At 39.0% G+C, this 22,273-nt stretch overlaps 1 protein-coding gene across 1 annotated transcript in view; it reads right to left on the bottom strand.

The window, feature by feature from the left end:
* The window catches only part of atp1a2a (ATPase Na+/K+ transporting subunit alpha 2a), a 69,460-nt gene extending 50,620 nt beyond the window's left edge, over window positions 1-18,840 (bottom strand). Inside the window, exons 1-10 of the mRNA XM_088015068.1 lie at window positions 18,520-18,840; window positions 17,699-17,849; window positions 17,102-17,151; window positions 16,168-17,015; window positions 14,929-14,964; window positions 14,348-14,422; window positions 8,963-9,022; window positions 7,958-8,161; window positions 572-685; window positions 5-139 (exon numbers count right to left, since the gene is read on the bottom strand). Of these exons, the coding sequence (XP_087871194.1) occupies window positions 5-139; window positions 572-685; window positions 7,958-8,161; window positions 8,963-9,022; window positions 14,348-14,422; window positions 14,929-14,964; window positions 16,168-16,179 (636 nt within the window). The 5' untranslated portion in view covers window positions 16,180-17,015; window positions 17,102-17,151; window positions 17,699-17,849; window positions 18,520-18,840. The remainder of the gene's footprint in view (window positions 1-4; window positions 140-571; window positions 686-7,957; window positions 8,162-8,962; window positions 9,023-14,347; window positions 14,423-14,928; window positions 14,965-16,167; window positions 17,016-17,101; window positions 17,152-17,698; window positions 17,850-18,519) is intronic.
* Window positions 18,841-22,273: the final 3,433 nt, after the last annotated feature.

A 22,273-nucleotide genomic window follows, 5' to 3' on the forward strand; every position in this document is an offset into this window, starting at 1 on the left:
ATACCTTACATCCGCTAGAAGAGATCACCCGAAGGTCAGCAGGAACCCGGTCTCCACCTTTAACCTCCACCAGGTCTCCCAAGACAACAAGTTCTGCGTTGATCTGCAACTTCTCCCCCTCGCGAATAACCATCGCTTGCTGGCATGGAGATAAAGACGAAGAAAAACTGTCAGGAGGAGACAGGGAATCTCGCACAGAGAGAGGATTTAGTAAGATGAGGAGAGAGATGTTAAAAAAGAGCTGCCAGAGGGGGTAGTAGTATATTAAAAGCTGATATGGAAGAAAAGGAGGAAGACGGAAAAGATAGGTAAGGGAAAGAGGCAAAGGAAAGGGAGGGAAAAGAGCATAAATAGATTAAAGAATTAGGCAATCGAAGAGCTGGAGGTGGATAACGAGAGGGGAGTTTTTATGCAAACACACTCACAATCCAGAGTTGGCTCAAACATTTATTTTCCTTTGTGCAAGCTTATTAGGTTTCCACTCAAGTGAGTCTGTAAGCCCTACTTGAGGGATAGCTTATTGATTCAGAAAGCTCTGAGACTACACCAGCCACCTAATGCATCACCGTACCTGTGGCACCATTTTCTTGAACGAGTCCATGATGCGAGAGCTCTTGGCCTCTTGGAAGTAGGAGAAGCACCCGGTGATGATCACCACGGCAGCCAGCACCACGCCCAGATACAGCTGGAAGAGAACGGAGGCGAGCCACAGGGGACGCGGCGTCATTACCCGCTTAATGGACTTCATTTCAGGCATGTTGGAGCACAGAAAGCATCTCTAAATTACTCAGAACTTAATGCTAAAGAGAAATCTAATCCTTGCAAAAGTATTCATAATCTTTGACCACCACCAGAGTTTGTCACATTAATACTCCAAACTTATCAGGATTTTAGACCAACACAGTATTGTGCACAAGAATGAAGTGAAGTAAATGTTTTTTAGCAAATAAAACTCTGAAAAGTGTTTTGTCCATTCAGTTTCACCCCCCTGAGGGACACAGAACCACCTTTTGTTGCAGCCACAGGTCTTTTGAGGGATGTCTTAGCCTGTTTTTCACTGGAGAATGAATTTTCCCCACTATTCTTGTCAAAAGAGCTTAAGCTCAGTCAGATTGAATGGTTTTTACTGGATTAAGATGTGGACTTTGGGTCATTATAACACATGAATGTACCTCTAAGTCGTTCTATTGTAACTCTGGTTGAATGTTTGGGATTGTTGTCCTGCTAAAAGGTTAAGGGGTGCTCCAAAACTCAGATGTTCTGCTGGGTTTTACCAATTTTACTCTTAGAATTTTGTCTCCAGCCGAAGAAAAACATTTCCACAGCATGATGTTCCCACCATACCAGTACAGGTATGTTGCTTTGCCTTAAAGTTATATTTTTAAAGATTGTCCCACCTGATGTGTGGTTCTCTTGGCTTCTTCTAAGTGTAATGTTTTCCTTTATCAGCCTGTTTGTTTAGGTAGATGGTCATGTTTTAGTAGATTTGCAGTCGTGTCACTCTGTTCGTTTTGAGGTGATGGATTAAGGATTAAACATTACTCTGTAATTTTCAAAGCTTGGGATATTGTTCTATAATCTAACTAAAACTTCATCCCTGACCTGTCTGGTGCGACTTCATGATGCTTCTTATTCCCAGTGTTCTCTCATTTTTAAGGTCACCACAGAACAGCTGCATTCTGCAACATTTGTTACATATTCAGCTGGTGTGGTTTGCATTCACACTGCAGTGTGTCAAATGAACTAAACTCTTTGAAAAACATCTTTCCCCTCCTCACCTGTGGGGGCGCTGCACCAAGAATCACTGAATGAAACGACACAAAACCCCTGAAGAAGAGCACAACATTCTTCGTCACAAAATGTAAACAAAAAGAGTAGTTTCAGATCTTAGCGGTTGTGTGATTTCTCTTTGGTCTTTGGTAAATGACCTCAAGCTATTTCTCCTAGCTCTAGACCAGTGGTTCTTAACCTGGGTTCGATCGAACCCCAGGGGTTCGATGAGTCGGTCTCAGGGGTTCGGCGAAGCCTCTGCCGCGGAGGTAAAGACACACCTGTGTAAAGTCGTGATGACGCCCCGTTTTGCCATCACTTGCTGCAGAGGATCACGTTACATTGCTGAGCCAATCAGAGCTGCGGGAAGGAGTTCCACTCTCAACATGGATTTGAACTTGTGTCTTTAATTACTTCAGTAAAGCTCAGTTTTTACCAAATTCTGTAACTTTCGGTGTACTTCTAAATCTGCTCCTTAGTCACATCTTTTTGGGGTTGGTACTGCCTCTAGTGGCGTGGGGGAGGCATTACAACTAATATAATTACATTAATAAATCAGAATACTGCAAATTATATTATGTGTGTGTGGGGGGGGGGGTGTCGGTGAATGCGCATATGAAACTTGGGGGTTCGGTACCTCAAAAAAAAAGGTTAAGAACCACTGCTCTAGACTTTCACATTTGTTTTACTGGCATTTACCCAGGATGCCATGCGTTGTAGTCTGCTTCCTGTTTTTGGAGCTGACCAGATCTCTGGCCAAGCTGACCAGAGATCTGGTCAGCTTGCCATTCACATACACATTCGAACCACACCAGAGTTCACTTCGACCAAATGAAAGTTTGGTCGAAGTGTGAATTATGCATTCACACCTCCCTAAATAAACCGTATTTTCTGAGTAAAATAACAAAAGTTTATAAAGGGAACTTTTTAATTGAATTGGTTCAATCTAAAAGTAAGATCAAGAGGGATTGAATAGATTTTTTATGAAAAATGTGATGATCATCATTTTCCTTTCACTTCAGAATTATCCACATTTTTATGTTTGGTTGTCAATTAAAATCCCAGAAGAAAACATTTTAGTTCAAAGGGATATCAACATTTATACAAGTCACTGCAGCTACAGAAGTTCACAAGCACCTGTAGAACTGAATTTTTGTCATCTTGACATTCAGCTTTAGTCCAAGAGAGCATCTGTCTGAAACTGTGATCCGTTGGGCCACCAAGAGAGTGACTGTTGCTTTGTAGTCTTGTATCATTTTCAGAGAGATGTTCTGGCATATTGTTGTTTTGCTTTTGGTATCTATTTTCAGCAATGCTGCGAAAAAGCTTCTACGGGTTCATCTCTCACTGATGCAAACAAGACAGCCAGTCAGTCTGGATAAAAGCGTCTCCAGCTGGTGCACTCTCTGCCTTGGACTGCTGGAAAATAAAAGTCTTAAACCATGAGAAGTTTGCTTTTTTCCATGGTTCTGCTTTTATTTGAGTGCAATAACAGAACATTCTTGCTGTTTCCCCCTTGAAAGACTTTTTTTTTCTTTTACTGTGGATGTGCAAATGTTCTGAACCAGGAAATAAATCTGTATCCTCAGAAAATCCCCTGTCACAGTTAGCATTTGCCACAAACATAGTGTTTTCTTTCCAGCTTCTGCTTCTGTTTTGTCCCTCATGGTATTTGCAGATTTTTCCTCTTTATTTTCCCCTCTACTTGCTGTGGAGGAAAGCTGCTTTCGCTCACCTGCTGTGCAGAAACGTAGGTGCTACATCTGTCCCAGCAGGTGAGTTTGAACATTTTAGGCATGAAACAGCCGATATGCAAACATCTAAACATGAAACTTAAAACTGTGCAAATAATTATCCAATTTAAGGACAATTTCAAACACCGGAAAATGTCAGAACACTTTTATCACTAGATAATAAGCTTTTATCTGACAATAGGCATATGCGAGGCTCTGTGGGAGATGATTTTAATCTTAAATAACTGTCTGAATTTTACAAAGTGTCAAAGCTGCTGTCAGTGAGGGCTTTGAAGCAGCTCACCAGAGCATCCAGCTCTACACACTCAGAACTGAACGGGGAGATTTAATCGCAGGGAGATAAAGGTTATCGTGAGCGTGCACGGCTGTGTCTACTGTATGTTATGCAAGGGTTTAATGCTGACTGGAGAGTAGTCAGAACTGAATGATGATTGCATTATGACTATTATGACTCAGAGCCATAAGGTGCAGAATGAGTGGCGATTAGTTTATTTGCTCCATGGTTGGCATGAGTAATTTTCCAAGGGTGTGCCAGGAATTTGTTGTTTTTACATGACTCTCATTGGGGAATGGGGAGGAATCAGGGACAGTTTTCACCCTACACACAGTCAAAACCAGGAAAACTTTTAAAGCAGGGGCACCAGGATGACGTTGCTTTGGGTTCAAAGCTTTGGCCCGTTTGCTGCGTATCGTCTAATTCTCTTTCCTGTCAAAACTGTTCAGTAAAGGCCTCCAGTGATTATAAAGCCTTTAAATAATAACAACAAAAAAAATCCAAGAGGCAATCTTTATTGAGAGATGTAGGAAAAAGTGAAGCTGCTGAATGCCTCCAAGTATGTTATTTTGTAATCATTAGAAGAGAAGAGCTACCCATCACACTCCACTTTAAGTTAATATGGGATATTTACATCTTTTATTCATAATGATGTAATTTTCCTGGGGTATCATATTGCCAGCTTATGTTTAGTCAAAGTCACATCAACATGTTTTTATTAGTCTCCTGTGAGAGGAGTGTGTGTTGAACAAAGGGCAGCGCTGCAACACAGAATGTAAAGAAAAACAAACTAAGATTTACTGCAAAAATAAAATGGTGTGCATTAAAATTTTGTGCTAATCCTGAAGACAAAAAAACATAATCTATAAACTTACCATAAAAAGTAAATAATCTGTCCATTTGTGTTTGCGGTTGGTTAAGTCCTGTTTGTTTTTAGCCATTAATAGTTATTATATATCAAAATACAATCATAAATAAAGATATTTTTAGCTGATATGCTGTCAAAATTCATGTTTCATGTGTTCAATAATACGAAATCTTCAATAACACAGAAAAAAGTCACTTAATTTTGTTTTTTACTCCTTTTCCGTCTGAAAAGTTACTAAATAGATAAGGTCATTAAGTTGACAACAGCCAATCCCTTCTGCTCATCCAACACTTGACCACGCCCCTCCATGTATCTTGGCTCCGCCCACTTTTGGGGTACGTTTTGAAAAATGTTCTGGGGGCGGGGCTATGCATTTACATCTGGCTTGAATACACATTAAAGTTGAAGAATTGCCCCTTTTTGCCTTCAAATATTCACATTATAAACCAATTTCATTTTAAGATGAATCATGAAATGTTCAGTTATTGTGGGTTTTTTTAATAGTTTACTTTTGATTGTTTTTCTCTTTTAATGCCACTTAAAATACTTTATAAAATACAAAAACACATCATTTGGTATATAACTGACAGTAACAGAAGCAAATTTAAAAAGCATTGTTGAGGTTTTCTGCCAATTTGCCAATTTTATTTATAACCACACTGAATGAGCTCTCTTCTAAAAGTTTTTAGGATGGTCAAGCATAGCAAAATATGTTATTTTCTGCAAACTAATAGAGAGCGCTCATTTGCAGATGGATTTTGGAGACTGCAAAGCTCGCACGTTTGCTCTCACTAACCCGGCAGCATATAGAGAACATCATACACCCAGGAGCTGCACCTCATGCATGGAGAGCTAAAAATGTTGCATTTAATGGGAGAAACTTTCCACAAGTGAAGGTATTATGGTATATTGTTATAATCGTCAAGCAATTTTGTTCCATAATCCTCTAAATATGTTGAGTAAGTGATGGTTCCTGACAGCAGGGAGGCTTGTTTAATAACCAAACTATTTTAGTGCAAAGTTATTCTATTGTATTATATTTTGAAGAACAGCATCTTGCTGATATAAGCATTTGTGTCATTAATAAACTAATTTATCCTGGGATAATTTAGCTCATGCTGGAGCTACAGTTTCTTCACTTAAGATGGCAGAACTAAACACTACTGGAAAGAAATATAGTGCTTCATTTTTTATTTTTACTGGATTTATGGTGTTGTTCATCCAATTTCATTAGTTTTAGATAGAAAAAGCTTCGTAAGCCTCAGGGTTGGACTAGACTGATAAGTTTGTGCAGAAAATGTAACGGTCTGATTTTGTATATAAATGTTTAATGTCTGGTAGTTTTATTGTTCATAAAACTGAGCAGAAACTATAATGTCCATTCACGCAACTTTGAGCAATTTATTTGAGTAGATTTATGATTTTTTTAGGAAATTAAACAAGAAATAACATCTCAGAAGATAATTTATCATTTTACAAATAAATAAAAACCTGTAATTTTTAAAAAATATAACCAGGTTGTTAAAACTAAACTCAAAGTTGATAGTTTTGCCTTGAAGCTTCACATCCCCTGTCTGATGGTGTGTTGGTCCCTGTTTTGCTAAACAGCCTCCACATGTTAAACCATCCACTCCAATAAACCTGTGGAGATATGAGCTGCGGCAGCAACAAGATGTTAGCATGAGACAGTTTTTGTCGTGGAAGTTGTAAGGTGAGCCTGGGTAAATCAAACAGATGCGTTATGTCATCGAGGTCTGAGTCATTTGGAGGTAAAGTCAACACCTCAAACCCGTTGTTGAGATATTTTTTATTTTGTGTCAGGATCTTTTATCCAGCTAAAAGTGGCCCCAGCCATCAGGGAATATTGTTTAAATGGCCCACAACAATGCTTAGGTAGGTGGTTTGCAAGTATGGTAAGTGTGATACATAACTCAAGCTTTTCCCTGCAGAACGAGCCACTGTATTGCCTCTGCAGGCGTGTTTTTCTTCCCATGCATCCCGAGTTCTCAGGTAAGCGGTGCACATGCATCCAGCCATTCATATGATGTCAAATGAAACCTAATTCATCACAATCAGACCAGACCACCTTCTTCCTTTCCTTTCTGGACTGATTCAAATGTTCAGATGCCCACTGTTGGTGGGCAGAGGTTGGCATGGAAACCCAGACTGGTCTGTGACTATATAGCCTCACGGAAACTGTAATGTGTTGTTTGGAGCACCGACTTCGAGTTCATTTGTTTTGCTGCGCAGACCAGCCTTTGCTCTCTACGTGCATCGGTGACCCACCGTTTCTTCCTTGAACTGCTTGACAGATGTAAACCCTGCAGACCAGGAACAGCCCACAAGAGCAAGCAGTTTTGGAGATGCGCTGACTCGGTTGTCTGTTTTTTGCAATCTGGCTGTTGTCGAATGTAACAAATATATTTCACCCACAGACAGCTGCTGTGATGAGGAGATAATTAGTGTTCTTCAGTTCACCTGACTGCAGCCATAATGTGTATAGCATGTTATCACTGCACAGTGAGAATAGTTTCTTATCCTTCAGAACTTCAATAAAACACAACTTGCAAGGATTTGTCTGAACAAGATGAATGTAGCTTGGAGAAAAAGAATGTAACCATAAATAGGGACATGCTGATCCGATCACGTGGTTCAGACTGGATCAGGCATTAAATACCAATAAGGGATCAAATATATATGTATATTTATTCTAAAAATTTTGTTATTCCAAATAGGAACAGTATCTGCAGTTATCAGACTTATCTCAAAACAACACACCTGTGCGACTAAAACTAAACTGCTGCATAAATATTATATATATATATATATATATATATATATATATATATATATATATATATATATATATATATATATATATATATATATATATATATACACACACACAAAAGCTGAAAAATTGTCTGAGTCTCAGAAGTTGGAGATTTTTTGAGTTTCTAAAGTCAAATATTGTCCACTTTTGGAACTTTTTTTCACTTTTTCTTGAAAATTCCTGTATTTTTTAGAACACATTTTTGAGTTTTAAAACTCAGACATTTCCTTGTGTTTTTTCTAGATTTTTTATTTTTTGCGGATGTTTACTCCTTTTTTTTCTGTCTACAATAGTCTTGGTATGCATCATACAAAATCTCGGATCTCTGATGGGGACGCCCCTAAATTAGAGCATGAAGTAGGCGTCAGTACATCTGTAAACAGGACGTAAGCTCTGGCAGAGCTGCGTCTCCAGCAGTGTGAATAACGTGCTAAATGCTTTTACATGCATTTTCTCACGTTGTCATTGACCGGCTCGTCCTCCGTAGCAGCCTGGATGCTGTAGGCCAGGAAACAGAGGATAGCGCCGATCCACAGCAGGATGGAGAAGCCGCCGAACAGCTGACGACAGAACTTGACCCACTCTGGGGTGGTGGGAGGCGGAGTCAGCGCATTCGGACCGTCCCTGGCCAGAACTTCTGCAGCTCTGGCGTTGGTCAGGCCCTGAGGGAGAGCAATTTTTAGGGATGAATGTCCTTCTGCTTGCAGTGGATATCTTTTTACAACACAACGGCCCAGTTTTTACCATGGCTTAAAGGCAATTTTACTGCTTCAGCTGCAGAACATCAAGTATTCCTGCCTGGCCTATTTAACACAATAAGCATAATAAACTAGGTGACTCTGCCTGTAAAAGTTCCTTAGCTGGGACTTTATTGAACATTTTACTCAGATGTCATGGTCTGATTTACATAAAATCTCTTTATATACTGTAAATATCTGGAATAAAAAAAATGTTATTAGACTTTCTAGGAACTCGCACTGAATTCATTTGTGCTGCCTGAACCTTTACCTGCGCTCCCAGTGACTCTATTTTTCCATAATCTAACCAAGATAAAAATCTGCTTCACTTCACCTGCAAAGCTGCAATATCAACCCGAATGGCAAGCAGCAAATGTGGCTGCAGCAAAAAGGCTTTGTGATGTGTTTGTATCTGTCCATGTATGTGATAGTAGGATTTTTTTTTTTTGCATCAAAGAATGCAAGTTTGTTTGTGTGTGTGAGGGATTAAAGATGAAGGAGAGCCCAGGTGAGCCGGGCACGCTGCAGTGGGTCGAAATCAACCAAAGAAGCGCTTGGTCTCAGTTTGCATGTTGCCTTCCAGGGAAGGCAAGCACAGATTACATCTTTATGTGGGATATTACAGCAGCTCCTTATTGTGTGCTTGTGTGTAAGTGAAAATACAGGCGGCCTGTGTGTGTGTGTGTGTGTGTGTGTGTGTGTGTGTGTGTGTGTGTGTGCCGTTACCAGTGTCAGGTCCACTCCATAGCGTTTTCCCACTTCATCCACAGATATTTTATGGTCATCCTGTAAGGATAAAGTATTTCTTTGTAACTTGTGCTTCGGCTGAACACAAACACAGTCTGTATTTGGCAAAGCATGAAATGAAAACTAGTTATGATTCTATAAGGAGTCATTCGGTGTTATATACTATGTGATCTGAAGCTGTATGGCTGCTGCAGAAAAAGCAAAGCCCCACTGCTGCCCCGTCTTACTGAAAAATGCTTTATTCTCAGTTTCCAACCGGGGCTGGAGGATTCAAATAAATGATTCATGTCTCATGACAGATCAGAGAGGTCAAAGATGTCCGACCCCACCGCATCTCATTGTGCAGAATGCATGAGCTTTGTTTTCTGCAAATGTATGTCTGCTGCATTCAAGAACGACAGCTTATGATATTATGCATAAGGCAAGCTCTCCAAATGTACAGAAATGCACGCTCCTGTAAAATGATTGTGTTTTGTGAATGTATTCTAATCCAGAATGAGTCACATGTTTACAAAGTCAAAGGGACAATTTTGTTTATCTGAAAGCGCAGCTGGAGAACGGGTCAAAGTGACATTTTGTTCTTGGCAGTATATTGCTGTTTTTCACTGATTGTTATCATTTCTGGAAATAATTTAAATCCTGTCCTCTGTTGATGAAAAGAATGTTTGTATCCAGGCTGAGTGAGGGAGTGACTGACAATGAAAATAAGAACTTATTTTGCAGAATTTGGTCAAAGAAAGCTGGTTTTGGCTAAATAACAGCTGTGAAAATCAGATTAAACAGGAAAATATTGGCTGTCTGAAGCAGGGTTGAAAACACCTAACATCAAAATTTTCTGTGCACATTGAAGTGAACATCTGGCTCAATCTGGGGTAAAAAGTAAATATGATGCTTACATGTAGAAAAAAAAATTATTTGCATCATCCATTGTTGAACTGAGCCTAAAATCTGGATTTCACACAGCAAGATACACACACATATATATATATATATATATATATATATATATATATATATATATATATATATATATATATATATATATATATATATATATATACACACATAAGCTTTAAAACATAGCTGGGATGATTGTTTTCACTTTATAGAAGAACTTAAATAGAGCACAAACTCACTCTGGTGACATTTAATCACTTTCCATTTAAGTACAAATGGCTGCTGTAAAGAAAACCCTCCTGACAAATATTCGCCATTTTCTGCAGGAATTAGCAGAACGTTTCTTCTTCCATCTGGTGAAATGATGTGCAGGCAATCAGGTTTTATTGCACACTCAGGTTTTTATGAGGGCCTTTTGTTGATAAAATGCAATTCCCATTGTTTAAAACCAAACATAGACAGAAGGTCAGTGGCACAACCATGAGAACTAATGGTTGAAGTTGTTTTACCAAACTTGGATAAATTGAAGGAAAATTTAAGAAATCGTGCTGCTTCAAACTTTTTTCCTCACATTAGGAAAGTTGAGGAAAAAAATTTTAAATAAAGAATGAAAGTTTAACAGTCAATAGCGCAGATGTCTGTAAATTACTGAAAGTGTTCAAACACGTTGAAGAGCTTTGAAAATAGAGAAACTCCTGATGGACTTTCAGAACCAGCATATTTTAGTCACTGCAGCTGAAGTCATTACAGAAACAATTTTAAAAACCACCTGTTAAAACTTGAAACTGTGTATTTGAAAAATGAGAAAGCATAAAACATGATCAAATTTTCATTTAGCGTGACTCAACAAAGAGACGTTCCTTTGATTTTCCAACCTGAGAACATCATGACTGATTGTTAATTAACCTGACTAGACGATAACCGTGGACAAATTAGCAATTACTGGAACTCAATTACTGTTGTGTTCTAAGTTCACCAGGAGCTACTATGTACTTTCAAGAACTTGGAAAGTTCTTGAAAACTTTCTGCTTATGTACCAGCATATTGTACAGAAAAGCCCTATTCATAAAAAGTTCCATAAAATCTACCTCCAAGTTTCAGGGAATGAACCTTAATGTAAATCACCTTGTGCTGCAGTTTGGTTCTTTAAAGTATGTGGCCAGTTCTGGGAAAGTAACCAGTAAGCTCCAAGAAGGTTTTTGGAAAATAACCGATATGTTCCAGGAACTTATTCTATTGTTAGCCACCTGAAAGCACGGCCTCCTCCTGAATGTGACTAGCAAGTAGTGACCAGGAAAGTAACCAGACATTTGCATAAAAGCTCAAAGAAAGTGTCTTTGGAGTACCATTAATTACCATAATTATCCTTCTGGCAAGATAGCCAGTAGGTTTTATGAAAGTGCTCAGTAAACTCCAGAAAATACCTCGTTATTTCTGGAAAGGAGCCTCTAAGTTCCAGGAAAGTATGGGTTGTATAATGGCGTACGACCAAATAGTAAGGCAGACTCAAAATGTTAGGATAATTTTCAGTTATTTTAGATACAAAAGAAAATCTATATTGAACAGTTTCTGTTCTTAGAAACTTTTAGCTTGACTCCTTTATAAGAACTCCTCTGTGTTTCTCCAAACTGGAATCTCCCTGATTGCTGTTTCTGCCGTGTGATATACTGGCTGCCCATAAGTACTCCTAACAGCTGCACTGTCTCATAAAAACTCTAAGGAACCAGTTTGGTTTTCCACAGCCCAGAAACTCAGCTTGGTGCCTTGTCACTACATCAATAAAAAAAATAAAAGCCTCTTCCAGTAAATGGATAATCCTTTTCTCTTTATCAGGTAGGATTTGATGGTTTTGCAACGGAATAGTTTTGTTGGTAATATTCCACAAATAACCCGTAATCATGTCATCTTTGGGGGTCTTTTGAATTTAGAAGTTCGCAGTAAGACATTAATCAGCAATCATCTCTGGGAATTGCGTCAATCTTACAAAATAAACAGTGTTTGTTTTTTCTTACCCAGCATAAAAAAAAATCTTTCACTTTCTTTACTAACAGAAACCTCAGTCGGCAGGAAGTAATTTGGCCAAAACTCATCTGAACGACCTTGTGTTCTCAAAACATTTAGCTGTTATTTATATTGGGCTATAGCCAGTATTGATCCACCAGCAGCTAGAAGTGATTAAAGGGATTTACTGTGTAAAAACAACGGAAATGGGAAGAACTAAATAAAGAAGTACAACCCCTGGCAAAAAGTATGGAATCACCAGTCTTGGATGAGCAGTCATTCAGACATTTCATGCTGTAAAACAAACTCGGATCAAAAACATGATACAATATTAAGGTCATTCCAAAGTGCAACTTGTTGGCTTTCAGGAACACTCAAAGAAATGAAGAGAAAACATTGTGGAAGTCAGTGAATGATACTTTTATTGACCAAACACAGGGAAATAAATATGGAATCACTCAATTCTGAGGAAAAAAGTATGGAATCACTCAAATTGGAGGTAGAAAAAAGGACACACCCAGTCTATTTCCTTTCCCTAAATGGACACCTGCCCCAGATTAGATGTGCCCGTTAGTGTGCAGTTCAAAACACCTGCAGTCATGACACCTTGGAGGGCTGCTGGACGAAGTGGAGTGGTGAGAACCATGGCTCCAACAAGAGAAATGTCCCTTGAAACAAAAGAGAGGATTGTGAAACTTCTTGAAGAAGGTAACCCTTCACGCATGGTTGCTAAAGATGTGGGCTGTTCACAGTCAGCTGTATCCAAGATATGGTCCAAACACAAACAGCATGGAATGGTTGTTAAAGCCAAGCGTACTGGTAGACCAAGAAAGACATTAAAGCGTCAAGACAAACAACTAAAGGTCATTTGTCTTGAAAACCAAAAAAGTACAACTAAACAGATGAAGCATAAATGGGAGGAAGCTGGAGTCAATGTATGTGACCGAACCGTAAGAAATCGCCTAAAGGAGGTGGGATTTCAATACAGGAAAGCTAAACGAAAACCAGCATTGACACCTAAACATAAAAGAACGAGACTCCAATGGGCTAAGGAGAGGCAATCATGGACTGTGGATGACTGGATGAAAGTTGTCTTCAGTGATGAGTCAAGAATCTGCATTGGACAAGGTGATGATGCTGGAACTTTTGTTTGGTGCCGTTCCAGTGAGATTTATGAAGAGGCCTGCCTGAAGAAAACAACCAAATTTCCACAGTCCTTGATGATATGGGGCTGCATGTCAGGCAAAGGCACTGGGGAGATGACTGTGGTTAATTCTTCTATCAATGCACAAGTTTACATTGACATTTTGGACAGTTTTCTCATCCCTTCAATTGAACAGATGTTTGGAGATGATGAAATGATTTTCCAAGATGACAATGCATCGTGCCATAGGGCAAAAACAGTGAAGGCATTCCTTGAAGAAAGACACATTCAGTCGATGTCATGGCCTGCAAATAGTCCAGATCTCAACCCAATAGAAAACCTGTGGTGGAGATTGAAAAAAATGTTCCACAAGAAGGCTCCAACCTGCAAAGCTGATCTGGCAACTGCTATCAAAGAGAGTAGGCACCAAATACAGTTTGTCCCTCATCAAGTCCATGCCTCAGAGACTAAAAGCTGTTATAAAAGCCAAAGATGGTGCAACTAAATACTAGTGATGTATTTTGAATGGTCTTTTGTTTATGTGTTTTTCATGATTCCATACTTTTTTCCTCAGAATTGAGTGATTCCATATTTATTTCCCTGTGTTTGGTCAATAAAAGTATCATTCACTGACTTCCACAATGTTTTCTCTTCATTTCTTTGAGTGTTCCTGAAAGCCAACAAGTTGCACTTTGGAATGACCTTAATATTGTATCATGTTTTTGATCCGAGTTTGTTTTACAGCATGAAATGTCTGAATGACTGCTCATCCAACACTGGTGATTCCATACTTTTTGCCAGGGGTTGTATATGAAGCAGAGTGATGAAGGTAAAATGTGACAATCACAAAACTCACTGTTGACAGTTTCAAAGGGATTTTCCCCTTTAATCAGGTGCAGGCCTACTTTATTATTGACAGGAGTTACTTTATCACACGTGGTGCAAGAAGTAAAACTTAACCCAGTTTTCATGGGTATCGCTTGGTGGCTTTTTGACAGCACCTCAAAGAACTGCGGCTCTGCAAACGGCAGAAACCCGGCGCCAGGCTGCTGGTGGCCCACAAATTATTCAGAGTCTTTCTGAGTACAAAGCGGAGCAGCCAGAGGGAGGCTGAGCAGATAGAGGAGAAACAGGCCGGCGTTGTGGCTCGTCTGCAGCCGACTGCACAGCAAAAGTTGGATTGCCATTTTGTTTACGGGCCACCGTTTTCATTTATAGCCTTGTTAAATAATCTGGTGTCTGTGACGTAGTGCTATTTGGAGATCATTTGGGAGCAGTGGAGATTAAATCAATCACGGCACAGGGACGGCATGTTTTCTCACCAAGGCCACCTCCTTCTTCAGCTCGTCCAGATCCTTATCCTTCTTCTTCCTCTTCCCTCCGCTTTCTGCCCCCCACTGTGGAAAAACACAGATGCAACAAACAGCAGCCTAAACCAAGGACATTTACATTCATGGCAGTATATTACAAGCACAATGAACTTGTGCATGCCGTTTCATTTCAATCTCCCAGCACTATTGGCAAACCATTCACGGAATATGGAAAATATATATATATATATATATTTTTTATTTTTTTTTTTTTGCCACAGTGGAAGCTTCTCATTTGCGAGCGTGTGTGTGTGTGTGTGTGTGTGTGTGCGTGTGAGTTGGGAACAGTTGGAAGAATGGCGCATCATGGAAATCATCTGCCGCTGTCAGTCTCCTCTTAGCAAGCACGTGTGCATGTCAGTGCAGCAGTGAAGGAGGGATACGGCGGGAGAATGTGAGGGGAGAGCGTGCACGTGAGTGACACGGTGAAAAACTAATCAAAAAAAGAGCCAAAGAGGGAGCGCCGAGCCGGTGGAGAGCCTGAAATGTGTCTGGCATAGCAATTTCCCCCCACTGTGCACGAGGAAGATTACCAGGCTGTCCTCCCATAAAGCTAAATGGAATGAGGCCTGATGGAGAGAATACAGGGAAAATTACAAAATAACGCAGATAAACAGCAAGCGAGGAGGAACAAAACTTATTGAGGAGGAGGGCCATCATCCTGAGATGGGGGCTTTTGTTGCTAAAGAATGCTCACAGACTTCATTCCCCTTAAACATGTTTGGAGCACAACATACAAACAGGGCCTCGTAAAAGTAGTTTGCCATGCCACAACCACAAACTTGGATTTCTATTTACTTTGTATGCAACTAAATAAAGCTAGAGGACAAACAACAACATGAAGGTTAAAACAAAGCTGATCCACTGCTCAGGTTGGAGATTATGGGACAGGAAAATAGAGATAAAGCTTACTTTGGTCAAATGAGATCAAAACTTGACTTTATTTTTGCATATTTTTAAAATCCTGAACTGTGTTTGAACGTCACCCTGAACATACCACATGCATGGGAAGACATGGTGGTGATGGCATCATGCTGCGGGGATTTATATCTTTCAATACAGAGAGAAGCTTATCAGAGTTGAAGATGGAAGAAGCGCCACAAAAACACAAAGTTTTGGTAAAATATCTTAGAACACTTGAAATGAGACAAAGCTAACTTATAAGTAACTTTTCAAGAAATAGGAGCTTGTTTTAGGTCAGTCATTTTAAAACGCACTAAAAATAAGCTCCTATATCTTTTTAAAAGATACTTGTAAATTAATTTTGTCTTATTTCAACTGTACCAAGACATTTGCACAAGAATAAATCCAAGTTTGATGGTCTTAATTTTTTTTAATTTACAGCTGTTCTTCATCTAAACTGACTGAGATTAATCTTTTTTCAAAGAATTTACATTAAAAATTTGTCTTTAGATTTAGAATGGTTGTAAAACAGTTGCAACGTAGCACAACAAAGTTTTGACTGAAAGCACATGCTACATGTTTTAAGTTTTATTTTTTTTTTAAAACCAGCATCTTGAACTTTACATGTCCTTCATTTTGTTGGTTTATGACCCAAAAAAATCCTATTAAAATGCAGAACTTTGTGGTAGAAGATTGAAATTATGTGAAAATATTGAATTGGTGTGGATCCTTTTTGACCGGTTTACCATTTCTGCTCCGTCTGGTTCAAAAGCCACTGCTTTATCACATTAAAACTTACAGGTGATTAAAAAAAGCGCTTTTTTTCTCATTTCTTTTTTTTTGTTGCTTGAAAAAGGTTATGAACTTACCCCTCTGCCCATAATTGGTGTCCAGACGTCTGCAGGTTAAACGGTAAATGACGAACTCAGCGGTCTGGGATCTGCTGGGATCTCCCACCAACATGTGCAGAAGACACTGCTGCTGGCTTTTTTTGGGCCTGGCACCCTGCACCACACCAAATATCCCATTCCCCCCCTCAATGTTCCCTTCTCTCTGGGTAACCTGAGCTACACATCCTCTGCCCCACACCATTCCCAGGGTTTCTCTCCCCTCTCAACCCCCCCCCCCATCAGCAAACGCTTCCCCACCTGCTTAATATTCCCACACGTGGCTCTTCGGTTAACAACAGCTCATCAATCACTGCTGTCAGAACTACAAATGAAACCTTGCTCTCTACATAACGCATACAGTATTTACAATAAACATGATAATGAGGGATCGATAAGAGGCCCCGAGGTTTATAATGAGGAAGCAGCAGAGTGTTCAGCTGTTGGGATTCTGAGGCAGTCCTGGTGTCTGTTGTCCAAATAGATGAGCGAAGCAGTGAGCTGTGCCACTGAATCCAGTTTTCATTGAGTCTTCAGCTTGATTCAAAGCCAATGCAACGCCTCGGTTGGCTCAAAGTCTGCCGTCTTTTCCGACATACGGCAGGTCAACCACTGGGCTCGCACAACAGATGCAGCAAACGATCCTGTGTCAAATAAGCTCCAAATATCTCCTAACTAGTTGCCAATTACTTTGAGGCTTGATTTTATGCTTGAGTTCTTTCCGCACTGCAATATGACTAATCCCCCGTAAAGTGTCTACTTCAATATCCTGTGCCACGCTCCTCACACAGGTTTCTGGTCTTTCAACATTTTCCAGAATCTCATCCAGGCTGAAAGAAAAGGTTAAACATGTCACGGAGAGCTCTGTAAAACTAAATGGTACGCACTGCATCGCCAAAAGTATTGGCTCACTTACCATCACACTCATGAACTTGAGGGTTTTCTGTGTCTGTAACAGATCCAACACTGCAAAGAATACAAAACCATAGCAAGTATTTTTGGTCTAGTGTCTTGTGTGATCACCTTAGTACACTTAAAATATGACGAAACTAATCTACTAGTGTTTTTTAGCAAGAAATAGGAGCTTGTTTTTAGTCAATAATGTGCCTCATAACTCCTTAAGAAACATTGTGGAGTGAAAACTGTAGAAAGGTCATGTCACTGATTTGGCAGTATTTAGGATATTTAAAGCAAAACATTAATCAATAATTATAGATAGACTGATATGAAATGCTTATGTTTTTCAGCTATATCATCCAGTCTCTTTGATTTACTGCGAAATAAGCCACAGGACCTTCCTCAGAAGCTTCTCTGAATATTTTATTTGTTCTCCGAGAAACTGAGACGAGTCCTTCGTATGTAGTTTCTATTGCAGGTTCATTCTGTGTCACCACTTTTGATCCCCGTTCACATCATGAACAACCTCTTCCTGCGGAGCTGTGGGCTGATTTCTGACCTCATTTGTGATCATAATACATTAACCTTAAAGCTGAGGGCAATTTCCTATTCCTACCTTTTGCCAATAACTGAACCACCAGCTGTCAACTTCTCATGCGGCTTAGTGCGGATGGTTGCTGTATCCCGTTCCAGTTTTGTGCAGACCTAGTATCTTGTCCCTGACAACCTTTAACAGCTCTCTGGTTGCGACCGTGGAGGAGGGGAGGCTGGAAAGGAAGAAATTGATTTGGTGGAGATATGTGCTTAATGAACATAATGAGTTGAGCTCAGGAGGATCTCTAATTGATTGACTGATTGATCATGTGCACACAACCAATCTGTGGGAGCCAGAATGCTGACTAGCCTGTTGAGGATCAAATACTCATTATCCCCTGCAACAGAAAGTGAAAGCGTTCATTGTTTCTTAAAAATACATCTTAAATTTTTATTTGATGCCAACAGCAACTGTTGTATGTTTCACTTTGTAAAGATTATCATCATTAAGCTGTAAAGATACTGAAGTAAGTCATTATTTCATCTTCGGTTTCAACCCCTACCATGTTAGTGACTCAGCGGCCAACACAATAAATGTCTGATATTTGGGACGTTATCTTGTGCTACTGGACAGAGAGAAGATCTAAAAAGCGTGCAAAATGAAAGCCTTCTGTGAAATCATTGTTAATTGATCACATTTAACAGAAAATGTAATCATAGACAATTAGTATACAACATAAGCAAGGACTTGATCACTGTGTGGTCAGCTTTAATGTGAGAGGTACATAGAAGAGAAGGAACTTTGGAAACATCACGAATAAGCTAAAGACCATTTTCATCCACATGGCAGTGAAAGCCTGAAATTACCTGGGGGGAAAAAATAAAGCAACAGAACACATTTACCTTCTCGGTGAAACTTAATTCCTTCAACATTTGCAGCAACATGTTGTATATCTTCAGTAAGTAGTGCCATTTTCTTTGAAGCCATCTGCTGGAGCGAACACATCAGAGCCAGTGACTTAAAGAAACGGAATAAGCAGATTAAGAAGACTGGCTCTGTTTTAGAGGCTCCCATAAAAGCCCTGCAGCTGACTGGAGAAAGAATAATGTTCCACAAGCTGCTCAACATAACAGACAACACAGCAAACCTCCATGTATCACGCTAATCAAACAACAAAGCACCTTCAGTCATGCTTGTTTGGTTCTTTTGTCACAACGATTGGTACAGGATGTCACTTATGCTTGCATAATAACTCTTCAATCATTATTATTGTTTGTTCATGTTCTTTGTTTGCAGCATACAGCACATTCAGTCACAGCACACCTGTGGAATTGCCTATTAATGCAAATAGCACATCAACCAATCAGAGCTGCAACTCAAGGTAGTTGGGCTTTTATGGTAAAGATGAATTGCTGAAGTCGAAATGGGAAAGAAATGAGAGTCTCGCATCAGAAACTCCTGATACATGGGATTTTAACACATAAATATCTTGAATTTAAAAAGAAAATGTTGCGGCAGATACTATGTGGTTTGTGTATCCTCACAGCATCCTTCAGCCTGAATGCACAGAACTCCAGCACTATGTTTAGTATATTTACAAAAACAAAAATGTGGGATACAGTGGAAAGGGGGATTTATATAAAGATATGCAGACAATAAATTTGCTGCAAATGTACGGTGCTATCATCTGAATTTAGACCAATTTCTCTGAGGAATGTTTCTGACACTTCTGAGTCTACTTTATGCCATGAAGAATTATCTTCTGAAAGCATCAGGGAGTTCTGCTGGCAGTGTGCACCTAATATAACGGTGGTGAGTGCACGCCTTTTATTCAAATCATGTTTTTAAGCAGGTGAGACGACGCAGGTTGTCTCCTCAATAAAATAACCTATGCTGATTAGGGCTTTACATTCTGGAAGTAGGTTCATTGAAATAAAAAAAAAGGCATTTATGTTTCTTCCACTAACTGAACATATTAAAATCAAGAAAAATATTCTGCAGACTGCAAAATCCATTAAGTTATGTATTCAGTTGTGCAAAAGGACTGGGCTTGGCCAAAGAAAAAGAACATGTTGAAGGTGAGAAGGTGGATGGTGAGCGAACGCTTACCTGATTGACTTCTGCTCAGCTTTTCAATAAAGCTCGGACCAGTTCACATAAAATGTGCTCCAAATTTTCTCCAAACCAGATATTTTCAAATATATTTCATCAGATTTGACCCACAAAATATATTTTCCACATAGGAAAAAAATAAAATCTAATAATCTTATCATTTTTAGAAATTACATTTGCAAAACAAATAATAGACTGCATCCTCTGCCAGGTAAACAGTGAATTTCTGCTTCATATGACAAAATCTTAAGTACCTAACTAGGATTAATCAAGAAAAACCTTCCAAACATAAGCACATTGTGTCTTTAAATGCTATGTTAAGGGATTTGAATCCTTTTTCTCTGCCTAAACAAAACAGTAAAAAAAATAAATAAATAAAAAATAGCTTTGCTGTGCATTATCCCCCCACCAGCTGGTCATTCAGACGGCGCAGCTGAGCAGGTGCATCAGTTAAAGTCTGCGACTGCACCGAGTCTGAATCTGAAGCAGAGCACTTCTGAAAAGGTCATGTATGTTCACTGAACCCCACCTGCTCGTTAGGTCAGAAAAAATTAAGCCTTTATGAAAATTATATCTCATTTTGTCACTTTGCAAAAATGTGAAAAGGTTGTGAATAGCTGCCAAGCACTTTTTGCAGGTTAACATAATTTCAATCGGATGTGGTTAAGCCGTAAAGGGCACAAAACTATTCTGATTAAACTCTATGTGTTTTTTTTTTTATTTCATTACAAGCAAACCACCTGGTGGTTCTTGTTCACCATTTAAAAAACAGATTTTGTCCCCTTAAGTGTTCCTGTCACTGCAAGCAAGAAGTACTAAGATTGCTAATAAAGTCAGGGCTATTTTCTAATGAGTTTTCTCCTCCTGCCAGCTGTAACAACATTCACATGGCACACAAAACCTTTACAACCTTTTTCTTTCACATAAAACCACCACCTTCAAAGTGTTTTAATTGAATAGTTTGTACTATAAGACCAACACAGCACAGGGCATCACGATTTCATCATTGTGAAATGAAAAGGACAAACTGTTTTCTTTTCACAAAAACAAATCTGAAAAGTGTAGCATGCATTTGGAATCCTCCTCCTTTTATCTCATTTCCCAAATACAATCCGGTGCAACGAATCGCCTACAAATTTCACCAAATGTGCAAGCAGAGTCTACCTGTGTGTAATTTAATGTGGAAATAGAAATGGCTGTTCTGTGAATGTTTCAAGCATCTGGAAGACCAAGAAACTCAGCAGACAGATTGCTGATAAAGTTGTTGAAAAGTATAAAAAAAGGTTTAGGTTAAAAACGGTATAGTTCAATAGATTATCTGAAAATGAAATGACTGAGTGTAAGACAGCTGCAAATCCATCAAGACACTTCTGTTCGCCTTGAATGACGGGCTGGGAAAGATAAGGAATCTATCAGAGAAGCAGAAAAATCTTATTTCTGAAGGAGCTTCAGAGCCGTTTGGGGCAAACAGTTCAGTTTCATACAAACTGTTCCAGGGGAAAGGATGTGATCTGGTCAATTTAAACCAGAATTAAAGTTTTTTACACACACGCAAAACGTGAAGTGGTAAGCCAGCACCGAATGTGGTCATAAGACGCACTATCATCATCCTGTGGGAAAGCTTTTATTTACCCGAATCCTCCAGCAGAAACTGAACCCTAAATGCAGTTAGCACTACAACCGGATCAGAGCAAAGCTTATTAATGGGTTAAACTTATTCACAGATGCCCTCTTTTCAATTTGACAAATGCTCTTTTATTTCCTACTGATACTCTTGGAAAAACAATTTTGGTTACTTATGACATTTTTGTTTTGATATAAAATACAGAAATGATTTATGACTGAAAACAAGTAGTTCTTTGTGGCACCCTATGATTTTTATGAAAGCCTGAATTCTTTGAATCCTGGTCTTTAGACCTCGCCTGTGATCAGACTATTTTCTTTCTGGTGTATGAACATATTAGAGCTATTTATAGTTTTTTCTCAACTATTGTTTTGTCTTTTTATCATCTCAACAATCATATGGTAATTGCAACCAAATATTCACACACACACACATAAAAAGACAACTTTCTTTCACTCACTGACATTAAAACAGAATAAAATTGGTCACTTAGGCTTAATGAAATTATTTCTATTTGTTAAAAATAATGAGTGAGGTATGATTTTCATCCAAACTCAGATTTATCATTTGCCATAGTGTTTTGCCTTTTAAACAGCACAACTGGGGATAAATATTTATGTGTCCCTCCACAAGCTTTTTACAATAATTTTCTAGAATTGTGGTCCTTTATTCCCAAGAAAAATTATGTGGTTGAATTTGAAAAAGTTCAGCAGGGACTGGGAAGTTGCTTGAAGTTTATAGAAATTTGGACGAATGTAAAACTTGAGGCCATCCTGGAAGAAAACCTGGACAGAAGATCAACTTCCAACAAGACGATGCCTCCAGTCAGGAGCATTTGTACCGACTCTCTCCCTGTCTCCGTTTCCTCTTTTTTAACAGATCCACAGACATTTCAGGAAAAAATAAAAAAATAAACAGTA

Source organism: Poecilia mexicana, unplaced genomic scaffold, assembly GCF_051168715.1.
Source record: "Poecilia mexicana isolate PSO_F unplaced genomic scaffold, ASM5116871v1 scaffold_17, whole genome shotgun sequence".
NCBI classification, from domain to species: Eukaryota; Metazoa; Chordata; class Actinopteri; order Cyprinodontiformes; family Poeciliidae; genus Poecilia; species Poecilia mexicana.